The 18,367-nt window shown below is 43.4% G+C and overlaps 1 protein-coding gene across 2 annotated transcripts in view; it reads left to right on the top strand.

Moving 5' to 3' along the window:
- The window catches only part of stt3a (STT3 oligosaccharyltransferase complex catalytic subunit A), a 63,414-nt gene that overhangs the window by 12,751 nt on the left and 32,296 nt on the right, over positions 1-18,367 (top strand). For both annotated transcript variants that reach the window (XM_078531325.1, XM_078531333.1), the window contains 5 exons: positions 2,925-2,985; positions 6,203-6,324; positions 7,273-7,418; positions 8,220-8,310; positions 17,361-17,467. In XM_078531325.1, the coding sequence (XP_078387451.1) occupies positions 2,925-2,985; positions 6,203-6,324; positions 7,273-7,418; positions 8,220-8,310; positions 17,361-17,467 (527 nt within the window). The remainder of the gene's footprint in view (positions 1-2,924; positions 2,986-6,202; positions 6,325-7,272; positions 7,419-8,219; positions 8,311-17,360; positions 17,468-18,367) is intronic.

Below are 18,367 nucleotides of genomic sequence, written 5' to 3'. Positions count from 1 at the left end.
ACGTGTATGGCTGAGAAGTGGCTTGGGTGATCCATCATGCTTCTGCCAGTGCCACTTTGAAACATTCTGTAGGAGACTAGGAATGTTATTAAGCTACCCTTAAGCTCAATTCTGTGCAGCACTGAGCTGACAGATGCGTAAGGACATTTTAGGCATTCTTCTATTGTTTTGTGCTGCCAATTATTATACAGAGGATACGTGGCGCAGAAACAGGCCATCCAGTCCAGGCAACTTTTTATACTCCACTCATGCCTCTTCCCATCTTTTCTCATATCTCAGAAACTTTACAGTGCAGATGGAGGCCATTCTCTGAAAGAGCATTCTACCTAGTCCCACTTTCTTGCCTTATTCCCGTAACCTTACACATTCTTTCTTTTCGGATAGCAATCCAATTCCCTTTTGAACACCTCGATCGAACCTGCTTCCACTACCCTCTCAGGAGGTTTGTTCCAGACTCCAGGGTGAAAAATGTTTCCTCACCTCACTTTTAGTCTTTTTGCCAATTATTTTGAATCTGTACCCTCTAGTTCTTGATGCTCTCTTGAGTGGGGACAGTTTCTCACTATTTATCCTGTCCTTGCCCCTCAGGATCTTGAATACCTCTGTCAAGTCTCCTCAGCTTTCTTCTTTCCAAGGAAAACAGTCCCAACCACATAGCTACAGTTCTTTATCCCTGGATTCATTCTTGTGAATCACCTCTGTACTCTCTCTCTCTTTACATCTTCCTCAAATATGGCACCTAGTACTGGACGCAGTACTTCAGATCTGACCTAACTAGTGTCTTACACAAGTTCAACATGACCTGCTTACATTTGTACACAATGCCCCTATTAATAAAGCTAAAGATACTATATGCATTATTACCTGCTCTCTCAACATGCCCTGCCATCTTCAATGACCTATGTACATATACACCAAGATCCCTCTGTTCCTGCACCTCCTTTAGAGTTTCTCTCTTTATTTTATACTGTCTCACCATATTGCTCCTGCCAAAATCAATCATCCAAGTCTATCATCATAACCCGCTATTCCCTCTACCCTCACATACTTGTCTAGCTTCCCTTTAAATGCATCTTTAGTTGCATCGTCCACTTGCAGTGGTAACAAGTTCCATATTCTTGCCACTCGTTTGGTGAAGCAGTTTCTTCTGAATTCCCTATTGGATTTCTTGGTTACTAATATGCAGGTAATTATAGATTTGGTTTATTCATTATACCAAACACCATCCTGACTTGGATGTCTATCACCCTTCATCATTGTTGGGTAAATCTCCAGGAATGCCCTACCTTCATAGCACTGGAAACACCTTTGTCACATGGATTTTTTTATTCATTCATGGGATGTGGGCGTCGCTGGCTAAGCCAGGGTTTGCCCATCCCTAATTGCCCTTGAGAAGGTGATGGTGAGTTGCCGTCTTGAACTACTGCAGTCCATGTGGTGTAAGTACATCCATAGTGCTGTTAAGGAGGGAATTCCAGGATTTTGACCCAGCGACAGTGAAGGAACGGCAATATATTTCCAAGTCAAGATGGTGAGTGGCTTGGAGGTGATGGTGTTTCCATGTGTCTGCTGCCCTTGCCCTTCTAGAAGCTAGTTGTCGTGAGTTTGGAAGGTGCTGTCTAAGGAGGCTTGGTGAATTCCTGCAGTGCATCTTGTAGATGGTACACACTGCTGCCACTGTGCGTCGGTGGTGGAGGGAGTGAATGCTTGTGGACGGGGTGCCAATCAAGCGGCAGCTTTGTCCTGGATGGTGTCAAGCTTCTTGAGTGTTGTTGGAGCTGCACTAATCCAGGCAAGTAGGGAGTATTCCATCACACTCCTGACTTGTGATTTGTAGGGGAGTCAGGAGGTGAGTTACTTGCCGTTGGATTCCTAGCGTCTGACCTGCTCTTGAAGCCACAGTATTTATATGGCTAGCCCAGTTCAGTTTCTGGTCAATGGTAACCGCTCTCTCTCTCTCCCTCCCCCCGCCCCCAGGATGTTGACATTGGGAGGTTCAGCGATGGTAATGCATTGAATGTCAAGGGACGACAGTTAGATTCTTTCTTGTTGGAGATGGTCATTGCCTGGCGCTTGTGTGGCATGAATGTTCCTTGCCACTTGTCAGCCCAAGCCTGGATATTGCCCAGGATTTGCTGCAGGAGTTCAAGAAGGTGGCCAATCTTCTCAATTGCAACTGGGAATGGGCAATAAATGGTAACCTTGTCAGCGATGTCCATATCCCAAGAATGAATGAATAAAAAAGACAGCAGGGCAGCCAGAGATATCTTGTTAAATAGTCAATTTGAACTGTTCTCTCTGGTCATATATTGCTATTCCATCTGTGCAGTGTGCCTGGATATCTTTTTTTAACCCCTGCCACTGTCAAAGGGGGATAGATGTGTCTTATAAATTTAACCTGTATTAACTGCTAATGCATCTTCTATTCATTCCTTTTCCTTCAATTTCCTCCATTTTTCCTTCCAATTTCTCCAGCATTTAGCTAAGTTGTCATCTTTTTACCCACTGAAAGCCAAAAGGTATGTGGATTGTCTTTATGCATGGCCCTCCATCCCACATTGCTTTCAGATTGTGACATTTTCTGAGCTTCTGCTCAAAACCCTCAACTATTTAACAAAATGCAATCCCAAAATATTAAAAGACCAGGTTAGGATCGTGGTTCAACGAGACTATTACTTAAATCTCCCAGCCCCACCTCACCAAAAGCACAGTTGACGTGATGGACAGGAGGAATTTTGCAGCAATTTAAACTGGTAACTGGCTATTATAAGCCAGAGATTAAGTTATTTCACAAAAATGATTAACTTCAATCTTTGATTAGTGTAATATATTTGAATACCTGTGTTGAGATTAGTGTTAAGTGTACTAAGGCAGCAGTGAACTGGATATAATTGTTATACAAATTTTTGTGCTTTGTTCCACAGCATTTTCCACCAGATTGTTCTCAGTATTGAGGTTTGAGAGTGTGATCCATGAGTTTGATCCGTAAGTACCACTACAAAGTCCTTTTCTCTTATTGTTGAAAAATATACCAAACTTTGGCAGTTTTCAGTTAATGCACTTTTAAGGTATTTAAGGTATTGTAGTTAAATTGGTAAAAAGGGGAAAAAATAGAATATGAGTAAGCTAGCCAGGGATATAAAAACAGATTGTAAGAGATTTTACAAGTATATAAAAAGGAAGAAAGTAGCTAAAGTAAACTTTAGCCCCGTGAAAGCTGAGACCGGAAATACCTTGGGGAATGAGGAAATAGCAAAGACATTGAACAAATATTTTGTGCCTGTCTTCACAGTAGAAGACACAAGTTGACATCAGAAATAGAGACTAACCTAGGCACTACAAAGAGTAAGGAAATTCAGATAGTTAATATCTGTACAGGAGAAATTTAAGGTCCTTAAATTTAAGGACCTAATGGCCTACATCCTAGCATTCTAAAACAGATAGCTGCAGAGATGGTGGATGCCTTGGCTATGATTTTCCAAAATTCCCTAGATTCTGGAACAGTTTCAACAGATTGGAAGTTAGCAAATGTAACATTGCTATTCAAGAAAGGGTGGGGGGCACAGAGAGAAAACCAGGAACTACAGGCCAGTTGGCCTGACATCAGTCATTGGGTAAATGCTGGAATCTTATTATAATGGAAGCCCTAACAATGCACTTAGAAAGTTATAGTATTATCAGACAAAGTCAACATGGTTTTACGAAAGGGAAATCCTGTTCAACAAATTTATTAGAGCTTTTTGAGGATGTAAGTAGTGGGGTAGAGAGATAGGAACCAGTAGATATAGGATGCCTGGATTTTCCAAAGGCATTCGATAAGGTGCCACTCAAAGGTTAATAGGCAAGATTAGGTTTCATGGAGTTGGGGTAATATATTAGCATAGATAGAGGATTGGTTAACAGACATGAAGCAAATAGTAGATATAAATAGGGCAAGTTCAAGTTGGCAGGCTGTGCCTGGAGGAGTGCTGCAAGGATCAGTGCTGGGGCCTCAGCTACTTACAACCTATAGTAATAATTTAGACAGAGACAATGATGTATCTAAGTTTGCTCATGAAACAAAGCTATATGGAAATGTAAGCTGTAAGGAGGACACAGGTTGCAAAGTGATATAGTCAGGTTCAGTGAGTGGGCAGCAAGATGGCAGGTTGACTATAATGTGGGGAAGTGTGAAGTTATTCGCTTTGGTCATAAGGATAGAAAAGCTGAATATTTTTAAAAGGCAGGAAACTTGTAAATGTTGTTCATAGAGACTTGCTTGTGCTCGTACAGATACAGCAAGCAATTAGGAAGACAAATGGCATGTTGGCCTTTAATGCAAGGGGATTGGAGTACAAGAATAAAGTAGTCTTGGAACGATTGTGCAGGGCTTTGGTGAGCCCACAGCTGTAATACTGTGGTGCAGTTTTGCTCTCCATATGTAAGGAAGGATATACTTGTACTGGAGGCAGTACAGGGAAGGTTCACTAGATTGATCACTGGAATGGGAGGGTTGTCCTATGGTGAGAGGCTGAGTAAATTGGTTCTATGTATCCCCTGAAGTTCAGAAGAATGAGAGGTGACCCCATTGTAACACAAGATCTAAAGGGGCTTGACAGTATAGACACTGAGAAGTTGATTCCCCTTGCTGGGGAACCTAAAACAAGGGGCACAGTCTCAGGATAAGGGGATGATCATTTAGGACTGAGAGGAGGATAAATTACTTCACTCAAAGGGTTGTGAATCTTTGGAATTCTCTATCCCAGAGGATTGTAGATGCTCTATTATTGAATATATTTAAGGGTGGAATAGATTTTTGTTGTCTCAAGAAATCAAGGGATATGGGAAGAAGGTGGGAAAGTGGTGCTGAAATCCAAGATCAGCCAAGATCATATTGAATGATGAAGCGGACTCAATGGGGTGTATGGTCTACTCCTGCTCCTATCTCCTTTGTTCTTGTATGTATTGCAGCAACTTTAACATTTGTGGATCTCCACCAATTGTGCTTTTAAAACTCATTAGAAGGTGGTCTTCAAAGCCTTAGGGCAAGTCACTTGCTCCTCCTTTTGGCAAGTAATTCAGGCCATTGGGTGGAACTGCGAGTGGCGGGGAGGGGATTAATTTAGAAAAGCCAGGGCCTGGAAATCATAAGCAGCCAAACCTTACGGTGCTAGTGTTCAGTATTATTTTCACACACTCGGTGGGGGTTGGATCTTCATTGTAGCATCTAATAATCTTTGCAATTGCATAGCAGGATTATGCAAGGTTTGGAATGTGTTTTGCAAAAGTAATGTACAAAGGGGGTAAGAGCTTCATAAACTATAAGAAAATAGCTTTAGCCGTTTATTCGCACCAGCTCAGGCATAAGATTTTTAACATACTTGATGCAGCACAGGAGGGCGACATGCCGCCTCTAGAAGAACCAACCAATTAGTCACACTCCCCTGCTCCATGCTAGTTTTTCCTCTTTGAGTAAAAATCTAGTTCCCTTTTGTAAGTCACTATTGAATTTGCTTCCACCACCCTTTCAGGCAGCACATTCCAGATCATCATAATTCACTGAGTAAAATGTATTTCTCATCTTCCCTCTGCTTCTTTGCCAATTATCTTAAATTTGTGACCCATCCTGCTCCAGTGGAAACAATCGCTCTCTTAATCCCTCTTCATTTCTCTGTTAAATCTCCACTCCTTCACTACTCTAAGAACTATCCCAGCTTCTCTAATCTCTCCACTTAACTGAAATTAATACAGTTATTCTGTATGGGTGTAGCGGTTTCTTACCCTGTTCCAATTTTTGCAGATTGGGCATGGTTGATGGGTATCTGGTTCCCTATCAAAATAATTTACTGACTGATGCAAAGGAATATCATAGAGTATACCTATTGAAACTTCTTATGAATGTATGTAAATACCCCTTAAAGCACACCTTCGACCAAACTTTGGATCAGTTTTCCTAGTGTCTTTGTTTCGGTGCCCATTTTTGTTAGATTATGCCTCTGATGCTTTTTCCTTATCCTTGGGGTGTGGGTATCACTGGCATAGACAGCATTTACTGCCTGTCCGTCCCTAGTTGCCTTTAAGAAGATAGTACTGAGCTGCCTTCTAGAACTGCTGCAGTTTTTGGAAGTTTTTCTACATTTTTGCAATGTGTAAATATTTAAAAGTAGTAATTATTGGGAACCTACTGTGTTTTTTCTCACCTGATACCTCGAAACATCCTTAGATATTTCAATTACCGGACCACCCGCTTCCTCACTGAAGAGGGGTTCTACAAGTTCCATAACTGGTTCGATGATCGAGCCTGGTATCCACTAGGCAGGATTATTGGAGGAACAATCTACCCAGGTCAGTAGAGTTCTAGTACTCCAAGCGGTTATATTACTGACCTCTTATTTAATACGTCAGTGTAAATGTTTAATTTCGTTTGCTACACCTGTGAACCATTGAGTGCCATGGCTGTGTTACGCTGTAAAAATTGGAAAATCACCCAGTATTAATAGCATTTCCTGGCTTGATGTTTTAAAACAGAGTCGCAAGTTGCTCAGGAAGTCTGAAGCAGTCCTGTCTATCTTTAAATTAACGGGCCTTTTGTAACCTCAAAATTGTCATTGGGGGAAATCAGTCGCTAAATTTTTAATGATTTTGCCTTCATAGTGCAGTAGAACCTGAAGGGTGGATGCTGAGAAATGCAAGTGAATTGTGTTTTTTCTAAAAGAAAGTTTAGAATTGGAATTAAAATGAGAGAGATTGGGAAACTTGAGGAGGGAGGAAGAAGAGAGGAGCAGAATTAAGTTTATGAAATAGTTTTATTTATAGTAGTAATGCTGTAACAGTACTAGTCCTGGGTAGCTTTATTACTGTAATATTATGGTTTATTATAAAAGCATGGAAGATTGAACATAAAATGGCAGGACCTGAACTTGATGGTGCCGTTAGGGTTAAGATCAATTTACATTCCAGGATGGAGCTAGAAATCAACCTTTCAGGTAGAAATTGGTCATTTTGAACAAATTATTCCCCTACCTTGTTCTGCATTAACACAGCAAGTATATGTTCATACAGGGTACTGTCCAATCAGCCAGAAAATCATCCGTGTCTTTAAATATTTTGTTGCCTTTGTATTGCATTCACTCACTGGTAATTTGGTAGTGTAACTTGAGCTCCCATAAGTGTTAAAAGGATATGCAATAATGTCCATGCATATGGTTTGAAAGGGTTTTATTTTGGGTGATAATGCAGATATTTTCTTATTTGTTTGAGCGAAACCTGCAATATTAAATTATTTATTTTCAGGTCTTATGATCACTTCTGCTGCTCTTTACCATGTGCTGCACTTCTTCCACATCGCAGTCGACATCAGGAATGTCTGTGTGTTTCTGGCTCCCCTCTTCTCATCTTTCACCACCATTGTCACTTATCACTTAACAAAGGAACTGAAGGTAGGAATTGAGCCATGGTCCCTATAAACCAGAAAATGTACACTAATGGAGTATAGAGACCCATTCAAACTGGCTCTGACCAGCTTTTGTAACTGGAAATCTGAAATAAAAACAGAAAATGCGTGAAATGTGCAGCAGGTCAGGCAGCATCTGTGGAGTGAGAAACAGAGTTAATGTTTCAGGTCTGGCAAACAACCTGAACTCTAGTTGTCTATGTTTTCGTATCATATTGGCTTATTTACATTACACCATGACGTTCCGTTTCCAGAAGGTAAGTTCTTTCGTTAACCAGTTGAGGCAGGTTGAGCATTTGGTCTCCTGGTGTCGAGAAAGAAGTGGTAAGCAGTGCTGCCAGAGATGATCACTTGCATTTGCCTTTGGTGACCTAGATATCTTTCACAAGTGTTCTAAGGGCAGCCCCAGGAGGTTCTTTACTTCAGTCCCAGCAATGACACAAGCTCCTTTATATCAGAGCTGCAACTGAAATAGGAGCTACTATCACAAAGACCACAATATGAGCTGATCACGATGCGTATTGTTTGACCTGGCTCGGTGGTTAACACTTCAGCTTTGTTTCATCAAAGGTGATTTGTCATCCTCAATTTGTGCAACTGGAAATAAAATCCAACCTGTGAGTAAATTGAAACCCCATCACTTCCCACAAAGCATTTCATGTTTTGTATGCACAGCGTTTTCTGGTTTTTATTTCAGATTTTGAACATTTGGCAACTGTTTTTATTTTTAAAATAATTCCCTGTCTGCACTGTGTGTAGGAATGTTAATATGCTGTTTGTGTTACAGGATGCTGGTGCTGGCTTGTTAGCTGCTGCCATGATTGCGGTGGTCCCTGGTTATATCTCTCGGTCTGTAGCTGGCTCCTATGATAATGAAGGTGAGTACCCAGCCCAAGCATCCTTTGTGTTGGATAAATCAATTTAATTAATCTTCTGTAGCTGCAGCAATTTCAGTAATGCAAATGGCATTCTAAATTCCTAATATCGAAATAAATAATTCAAGTGGTGCTTAATTTCCATTCTGAAACTGAGCCTTATTTGTCGATGATTGCCATCTGTGTCGTCACCAGGACCACCTACTTTCCCCACCTATTTTCACCTAATATCACCCAACTCTACCCCACTCAGCTAATTTGCTGCTGAAGCCCTCATCCATACCCTTATTACCTCTAGACTTGACCATTCCAATATTCTCCTGACAGGCTTCCTATCATCCAGTGTCCATAAACCTGAGCTCATCCACTCTGCCCGTATCCTACCTCGCACTTCGTCCCACTCACCCATCACTTCTGTGCTCGTAGACCTATATTGGTTCCCAATCCGCCACATCTCATTTTCAAAATTCTCATCCTTGTTTTCAAATCTGTCATGGCCTTGTGCCTCCCTATCTCGAAATCTTTGAGATCTCTCTGATTCTGGCCTCATATACGTCGTCTTTTTTAACTGTTGCACCATTGGCAACCATGTTTTCAGCAGCCTGGGCCCTAAACTTTGGAATTCCCAAAACTCCCCAAGCCTTTATCTCTCTCCTTTTATTTGGCTCTTAAGACCTACTTCTTTAACCAAGCATTTGGCCATCTGCCCTAACTGATGTCCCGTTTTGTTTGGTAACATTTCTGTGAAGCACCTTAAGACCTTTTACTATGTTGAAGGCTCTATACACATACAAGTTTTTGTTGTTTAAAAATGGATAACTAATTATATTGAAAGCACTAATCCATGTTGAAATGCTTTTGAGTTATAAGTTTAGTCGCTGTGAAAGATGGTTTTACTTTCGTACTGGCATTAAACTCAATACATATTTGAAAGCCCAAACTGGCTTCAAGCTGGGGCGAGACTTCCTCCCTACGGAGCTTCCACTATTTTGCTGCTGTGTTAAGTTGATTCACTGACTCCAGATTCAGGCTGCATTCACTCTAAAATTGCAGTGTCAGTAGAAATCAGTTCCAATCCTGTAGACGTAATACTGTAAAACTGCACGCAGTTTCCTTTGGGATCCAGGGAATATGATTTGCGAACATTCTCCAGAAAGCTGCAAGATGAATTGCCGCTCATTCTGTGTTTTTTTTTTACGCAGTAATATTTGAGTTAGCAAAGTCAGTCGGGACATTGGGATAACTCTCTGCTCCTCTTTGCACAGTATCATGGGAGCTTTAATTGCTGTCTGAATCACCAGAACAGGTAGACATAGTCTTGGTTTAACAGCCCATTCAGAGGACAACCTTTCTCAGTGCTGTTGGAGTGTCAGTCTGGATTATGTCATCTCATCTAGACATAGAAACGCTCTCATGAGCAGCAGGAGGTTCCATTCCAGACCACTGGAACCTCAGGTCTGTTGATTGCAGAATGCCGTTGGCTAAATCCTGGATGTGACCTGGATTTTTTATGGGGGAAGCAATGGCGTAGTGGTATTGTCACTGAACTAATAATCCAGAGACCCAAGGTAATGTTCTGGGTTCAAATCCAACCATGACAGATATAGTGAAGTGGGTTGCTCCCTGCCTCTGAGCCAGAAGCTCCAGGTTCAAGTCCCACTCCAGGACTTGGTGGCCAAAGGAAGGTGCATTCCGAACACAGCCAAACAGGTTGAGCATCAACTTGTAAATCCTTCCAACGCACGCCCATGGCAAGCAGTAAGAGTAGGAGAGATTCTTGGTCAGTCATGTGATGGAGATAAATTGGAGCCTCTCACTAAACATAGCTCTAGGCTACAACATCATGTTGGTGGGGGTTAGTTGACTCAGTTGGCTGGTGTGGATCAGATTCGTGCCAAAGGCCCAGATTTGATTCCCCATTCCAGCTGCAGGGGTTCAGGACCTGCCTCCTTGTCCTACTGTAGTGGAGATCATGGTGCTGTGGGTTGAACTTACTTTCAGGCAGAGAGCTGAGGAAGAATTTGTACTACCATTCTATGATGTTTCCCCGATGTAAAAAAGGACCATGAAAGCATTGTTGATTGTTATAAAAACCCATCCTGTTCACTATGCCCTCCTTACCTGGTCTGGCTGACATGTGACTCCAGGCCCACAGCAATGTGCTTGACTCTTAAATGCCCTCTGAAATAGCCGAGCAAGCCACTCAGTTGTATCAAATCTCTAGAAAGTCTATAGGGCATGAAACCAGATGACCACCTGGCATCAGCTTAGTCATTGGAAACAACAACGGGAAACTCTGCCCTGTTGACCCTGCAATGTCCTTCTTACTAACATCTGGGGGCTTCTGCCAAAATTGGGAGGCCTGACCCACAGACTAGTAAAGCAACAGCCTGACATAGTCATACTCATAGAATCATACCTTACAGACTGACACTGTCCCAGACATCACCATCCCTGGGTATGCCCTGTCTCACTGATAAGACAGAGGTGGTGGCACAGTGGTATACAGTTGGGAGGGAATTGCCCTGGAAGCCCTCAACATTGACTCCAGACTCCATGAAGTCTCATGGCATCAGGCCAAACATGGGCAAGGAAACCTCCTGCTGATTGCCGCTTAAAGCCCCCACCCCACCACCCCCCTCCCCCACCTCAGCTGATGAATCAGTGCTCCCCCATGTTGAACACCACTTGGAGGAAGCACTGAGAGTGGCAAAGGCCAATGTACTCTGGGCAAGGGACTTCAATGTCCATCACTAAGCATGGCTTGGCAGCGTCACTACTGACCGAGTTGGTCGAGTCCTAAAGGACATAGCTGCTAGGCTGGGTCTGCGGCAGGTGGTGAGGGAACCAACAAGAGGGATAAACATACTCGACCTCATCCTCACCAATCTGCCTGCCGCAGATGCATCTGCCCATGATAGCATTGGTAGGAGTGACCACCGCACAGTCCTTGAGGAGACAAAGTCCCATTTTCACATTGAGGGTACCCTCCATCATATTGTATGGTGCCATCATGCTAAATGGGATAAATTTCAAACAGATCTAGCAACTCAAGACTGGGAACTCATAAGGTGCTGTGGGCCATCAGCAGCAGCAGAATTGTACTCAACCACAATGTGTAACCTCATGGCCTGGCATATCCCCCACTCTACCATTACCACCAAGCCAGGGAATCGACCCTGGTTCAATGAAGAGTGCAGGAGTGCATGCCAGGAGCAGCACCAGGTATACCTAAAAATGAGGTGTCAACCTGGTGAAGCTACAACACAGGACTACTTGCGTAAGCAGCATGAGTTAGACAGAGCTAAGCGATTCCACAGCCAATGGATCAGACCTAAGCTCTGCAGTCCTGCCACATCCAGTCGTGAATGGTGGTAGACAATTAAACAATTCACTGGAGGAGGAGGCGCCACAAATATCCACATTCTCAGTGATGATGGGGGAGCCCAGCACATCAGTGCAAAAGATAAGGCTGAAGTATTTGCAATAATCTTCAGTTAGAAGTGCCAGGTGGATGATCCATCTTGGCCTCATAGTCATAGAGGCCTAAGGAAAGAAAAAGGCCCTTCGGCCCATCGAGTCTGCGCCAGTCAAACAAGTACCTAATTATTCTAATCCCATTTTCCAGCAGTAGGCCCATAGCCTTGTATGCCATGGCATCGCAAGTGCACATCCAAATACTTCTTAAATGTTATGAGGGTTTCTGCCTCTACCACCCTTTCAGGCAGTGAGTTCCAGATTCCCACCACCCTCTGGGTGAAAACATTCTTCCTCACATCACCTCTAAACCTCCTGCCCTGTAGCTTAAATCTATGTCCCTTGGTTATTGATCCCTCCACCAAGGGGAAAAATTCCTCCCTGTCTACCCTGTTTATGCCCCTCATAATTTTATACACCTCAATCATGTGCCCCCTCAATCTCCTTTGCTCCAGGGAAAATAACCGCAGTCTATCCAATCTCTCCTCATAACTAAAACTCTCCAGCCTAGGCAACATCCTGGTAAATCTCCCCTGCACTCTCTCTAGTGCAATCACATCCTTCTTATAATGCGGATCCAGAACTGCACGCAATACTCTAACTGTGGCCTAATCAGTGTTTTATACAGTTCCAGCATAACCTCCCTGCTCTTATATTCTATGTCTTGGCTAATAAAGGCAAGTATCCCATATGCCTTCTTAACCACCTTATTTACCTGCCCCACTACCTTAAGGGACCGGTGGACATGCACACCTAGGTCCCTCTGATCCTTGGTTCTTCCCAGGGTCCTACCATTCATCGTGTATTCCCGAGCCTTGTTTGTCCTACCTAAGTGCATCACCTCACACATATCCGGCTTAAATTCCATTTGCCACTGATCAGCCCATCTGACAGCCCATCTATATCCTCCTGTAATCTAAGGCTATCCTCCTCACTATTTATTAACCCACCAATTTTCGTGTCATCCGCAAACTTATTGATCAACCCTCTTACATTCAAGTCTAAATCGTTTATATATACCACAAACAGCAAGGGACCCAACACTGATCCCTGTGGAACCTCACTGGACACAGGCATCCAGTCACAAAAACACCCCTCGACTATCACCCTCTGCTTCCTGCCACTCAGCCAATTCTGGATCCAATTTGCCAAATTGCCTTGGATCCCATTGGCTCTTACCTTCGTTATCAGTCTCCCATGCGGGACCTTATCAAAAGCCTTGCTGAAGTCCAAGTAGACTATGTCAAATGCATTGCCCTCATCTACACACCTGGTCACCTCATAGAAAAATTCAATCAATTTGGGCAGACATGACCTCCCCTAACAAAACCATGTTGACTGTCCTTGATTAATCCCTGCCTCTCCAAGTATAGATTAATTCTGTCCCTCAGAATTGCTTCCAGTAGTTTCCCCAACACTGAGGTTAGACTGATGGCCTGTAGTTCCTTGGTTTATCCCTTCCTCCCTTCTTGAATAACAGTACCACATTATCTGTCCTCCAGTCCTCTGGCACCTCTCCTGTGGCCAGAGAGGTATTGAAAATTATTGCCAATGCCCCAGCTATTTCCTCCCTTGCCTCACGCAACAACCTGGGATACATTTCATCCGGGCCTGGAGATTTAGCTACTTTTAAGCCTGCCAGACGACTTAGAACCTCCTCCCTTTCTATGCTAACTTCTTTAAATATATCACAGTCCTTCTGTGTGTTTTCCATACCCACATCGTCCCTCTCACTTGTGAACACCTTCACAAAGTATTCATTTAGAACCCTACCTACGTCTTCCGGCTCTATACACACATTACCACTATGGTCCTTAATGAGCCCTACTCTTTCCCTAGTTATCCTCTTACTCTTAATGTACTTATAAAATAACGTTGGATTTGCTTTTATTTTACCTGCCAATGTTTTTTCATGCCCCCTTTTTGCTCTCCTAATTTCCTTTTTAAGTTCCCCCCTACACATCCTATACTCTTCTAGGGCTTCCGCTGTTTTGAGCCCTTGGAATCTGCCATAAGCTTCCCTTTTTCTCTTTATCCAATCCTGTATATCCCTCGACATCCAGGGTTCCCTGGATTTGTTGGTCCCACCCTTTATCTTTACTGGAATATGTTGGCTCTGTACTCTCCCTATTTCCTTCTTGAATGAGTCCCACTGTTCTGACGCAGATTTACCTAAAAGTGGCTGCTCCCAGTCCACTCTGGCCAAATCATATCTGGTCTTATTAAAATCGACCTCCCCCCAATTTAGAACTCTGATTTCTGGCCTTTATCCTTTCCCATAACAACCGTGAATCTAACGGAGTTATGATCACTATCTGCAAAATGCTCCCCCACTGGTACCTCTACCACTTGCCCAGCTTCATTCCCTAAAATTAAGCCCAGGACCGCCCCCCTCTCTTGTCAGACCTTCTACGTATGGGCTTATAAAGCTCTCCTGGATGCATTTTAAGAATTCCGCTCCTTTTAAACCTATCAAACTATGACTAACCCAGTTAATGTTGGGGAAGTTGAAATCCCCCACTATTACTTCCCTATTATTTTTACACTTCTCTGAAATTGCCTATATACCTACTCTTCTTTTTCTCTCTGATTGTTTGGGAGCTATAGTACACTCCCAGCAATGTGATTGCTCCTTTTTTGTTTTTCAGTTCTACCCATTTGGCTTCATTTGAGGATCCTTCTAAGATGTCATCCCTCCTTACTGCTGTAATTGATTCCTTGATCAATATTGCAATACCCCCTCCTCTTTTACCTCTTTCCCTGTCTCGCCTGAAGACCCTACATCCTGGAATATTGAGCTGCCAACCCTGCCCCTCTCTCAACCATGTCTGTGACAGCAATGACATCATACTTCCATGTTTTAATTTGTGCCCTCAACTCATCTGCTTTATTAGTCAGACTCCTTGCATTAAAATAAATACCATCCAAACTTGCCAAGCTCCCTTATGCCTTGACTGGCCTATAATTTCTATGCTTTCCAGACTTACTTGCTCTCTCTCCTAATTTTGGCTGTGCACCTCCCCTTGCTGAACCTCCTCTCAGGATCCCACCCCTCTGCCAAGTTAGTTTAAACCCTCCTCAACAGCACTAGCAAACCTCCCCGCAAGGATGTTGGTTCCATTCCAGTTCAGGTGCAACCCATCCACCTTGTACAGGTCCCTATGCCCCAGAAATCTAAAGCCCTCCCTCCTGCTCCATCTCCCCAATCATGCATTTATCTGGACTAACCTCCTACTTCTATACTCACTAGCGCATGGCACCAGAAGTAATCCAGAGATTACTACCTTTGAGGTCCTGATTTTTAATCTGCTTCCTAGCTCCCTAAATTCTGCTTGCAGGACCTCATCCCTCCTCCTACCTATGTCATTGGTACCAATATATATCACAATCTCTGTCTGTTTTCCCTCCTCCTTTAGAATGCCCTGCAGCCGTTCAGTGATATCCTTGACCCTGGCACCCAGGAGGCAACATACCATTCTGGGGTCACGTCTACGGCCACAGAAACACCTGTCTGTTCCCCTTACTATTGAGTCTCCTACCACTATTGCTCTTCCCTTCTTTTTCCTCCCCCCCCACCCATGCAGCTAAGCCACTCACAGTACCATGAGCGTGGCTGCACTCCCCAGAGGAACCATCACTCTCACCGTTTTCCAACACAGAAACGGTTCTCAAGCGAGATGCACCCTGGGGATTTCCTCACTACCTGCCTGACACCTTCCTTCTGACTGATGGTCACCCGTTTCCTCTCTGTCTGGACTTCCGTAAGCCACGTATAAAAACGTGCTATCCACAAAACTCTCAGCCTCACGGATGCACCTCAGTGCCTCCAGTTGCCGCTCAAGCTCCGAAACTCGGAGCTCAAGTAGCTGCAGCTGGTGGCACTTCCTGCACACGTGGTCGGTCAGAGCTCAAGGAGCGTCTAGCACTTCCCACATGTTGCAGGCGGTACATAACACAGCATCATAGATGCCAGTCTTCAGCCAATTCTATTCACTCCACGTGATATCAAGAAATGGCTGAAGGCACTGGATACTGCAAAGGCTATGGGCCCTGACGATATTCAGGCAATAGTACTGGAGGCTTGTGCTCCAGTACTTGCAATGCCCCTAGCCAAACTGTTCCAATACAGCTACAACATTGGCATCTAGCTGACAATGTGAATAAGTGCCCAGGTATGCGCTGTCCACAAAAAGCAGGAGAAATCCAATCCGGCCAATTCCCACCCCATCAGTCTACCCTCGATCATCAGTTAAGTGATAGAAGGGGTCAGCCACAGTGCTATCAAGCAACACTTACTTAGCAATAACTTGGTCACTGACGCTCATTTTGCATCCTGCCAGGGTCACTCAGCTTCTGATCTCATTACAGCCTTGGTTCAAACATGGGCAAAAGAGCTGAACTCCACTTTACGTGAGAGTGACTACCAAGGAAGATGGTTGTGGTTGTTGGAACTCAATCATCTCAGTTCCAGGACATCATTGCAGGGGTTCTCAGGATAGTGCCCTAGGCTCAGCTATCTTCAGCTGCTTCATCAATGACCTTCCTTCCATCCAAAGTCAGAAGTGGGGATGTTTGCTGGTGATTGCACAATGTTCAGCACCATTCGTGACTCCTCAAGTGGTGAAGCAGTCCATGTCCAATTGCAGCGAGACCTGGACAATATCCAGGTTTGGGCTGACAAGTAGCAAGTAACATTTGTGCCACATATGTGCCAGGCAATGACCATCTCCAACAAGAGAGAATCTAAACATTGCCCCTTGACGTTCAGTACCATTACCATCCCTGAATCCCCCACTGTCAACATCCTGGGGTTACCATTGACCAGAAACTGAACTGGCCTAGCCATATAAATACTGTAGCTACAAGAGCAGATCTGGGGCTAGGAATTCTGCAGCGAGGAACTCACCTCCTGAGTCCTCAAAGACTGTCCACCATCTACAAGGCACAAGTCAGGAGTGTGATGGAATTCTCTCCACTTTCCTGGAAGAGTGCAGTTCCAGCAACACTCAAGACGCTCGACACCGTCCAGGACAAAGCAGCCCGCCTGATTTGGCACCCCATCCACAAACATTCACTCCCTCCACCACTGATGCAATGTGGCAGCAGTGTGCACCATCTACCAAGATGCACTGCAGGAACTCACCAAGCCTCCTTAGACAGCACCTTCCAAACCCACGACTGTCACCACCTCAAAGGACAAGGGCAGCAGACACACAGGAACACCACCACCTGCAAGTTACCCGCCAAGCCACACACCATCCTGACTTGGAAATATATCGCCGTTCCTTCACCGTTGCTGGGTCAAAGCCTTGGAACTCCCTCCCTAACATCACTGTGGGTGTACCTGCACCACATGGACTGCAGCAGTTCAAGAAGGCAGCTTACCACAACCTTAGGGATGGGCAATAAATGCTGGCCTAGCCAACGAGGCTGACATCTCATGAAAGAATAAAAAAAGTTATCTTGCTGAAAGAAGCGTGGTGGCAACAAGGTGGATGGAAGTGATTTCCTACTTTATTTGTTGATTAGTTTGCTGCCTTTTTTTTAAAAATAACATTTGCTGTGTATCTGTGCAGGTATTGCTATTTTCTGCATGTTGCTCACATACTACATGTGGATTAAGTCTGTAAAGTCTGGCTCCATCTACTGGTCCGCTATGTGTGCGCTGGCCTACTTCTACATGGTAAGTACTTACTTCACTGTATAAATCAGGAAATTAGAGGTGCAAGTAACAAGGATGGTATAGTAATCATAGGGAACAGTAATTTCCATTTAGACTGTACAAGATATATTTTCAGCAATAATATTAATCATTAGTTTATGGAATGTTTTTTTAAATCAGTCTGTTGAGGAAGCAAGTAGGAAAAACTTTATTTTAAATCTAACATTGTGCATTGAGAAAATAATAACCTTGTTGTGAAGGAGCCTCTAGGGGGTAATGATCATAATATGATTGATTTTTATACTGAACTGCAGTCTTAAATCTGAATAAAGCAAACTACATTGGTATGAGGGGTGAGTCGGCCAAGCTAAATTGGGAAACTAGATTTGACAGTAATTAATGGTGAATATTTAAAGATTTAATTCATAATTTGCAACAAATATACATTCCCTTAAAGAATAAGTCCACGGGGAAATGGTCCAGCAGTGATTAACAAGAGAAGTTATAAGTAGCGTAAGATTAAAGGAAGAGACTTATGATGTTGCCAAAAGAAGTGGTGAGCCTGAGGATTGGAAAGATTTTAGAATTCAACAAAGGCTGACCAAGAAATTGATAAAGAGAATAGGGTAAACTAGCTAGGGACATTGAAACAGATTGTAAAGGCTTCTTTAAGAATGTAAAAAGGAAGAGGTTAGTGAAAGTAAATGTGGATCCCTTAGAGGCAGAGACAGTTGAAATTAGAATGGTGAATGGGAAAATGGCAAAGACATTAAACAAACACTTGCATCTGTCTTCACGGTAGCAGATACTAAAAACATTCTGTAATTAATGGGGAACTATGCAAACAAACTTGGGGGATATTATTATTAGTGAAGAAATAGTGCTGGAGAAATTAATAGGACTTAAAGTTGACAAATTCCC

This window comes from Cetorhinus maximus, chromosome 2, assembly GCF_964194155.1.
Source record: "Cetorhinus maximus chromosome 2, sCetMax3.hap1.1, whole genome shotgun sequence".
Taxonomy (NCBI): domain Eukaryota; kingdom Metazoa; phylum Chordata; class Chondrichthyes; order Lamniformes; family Cetorhinidae; genus Cetorhinus; species Cetorhinus maximus.
Note: the sequence above shows the minus strand (reverse complement) of the source record. Positions and strands in the feature narration are given on the sequence as shown.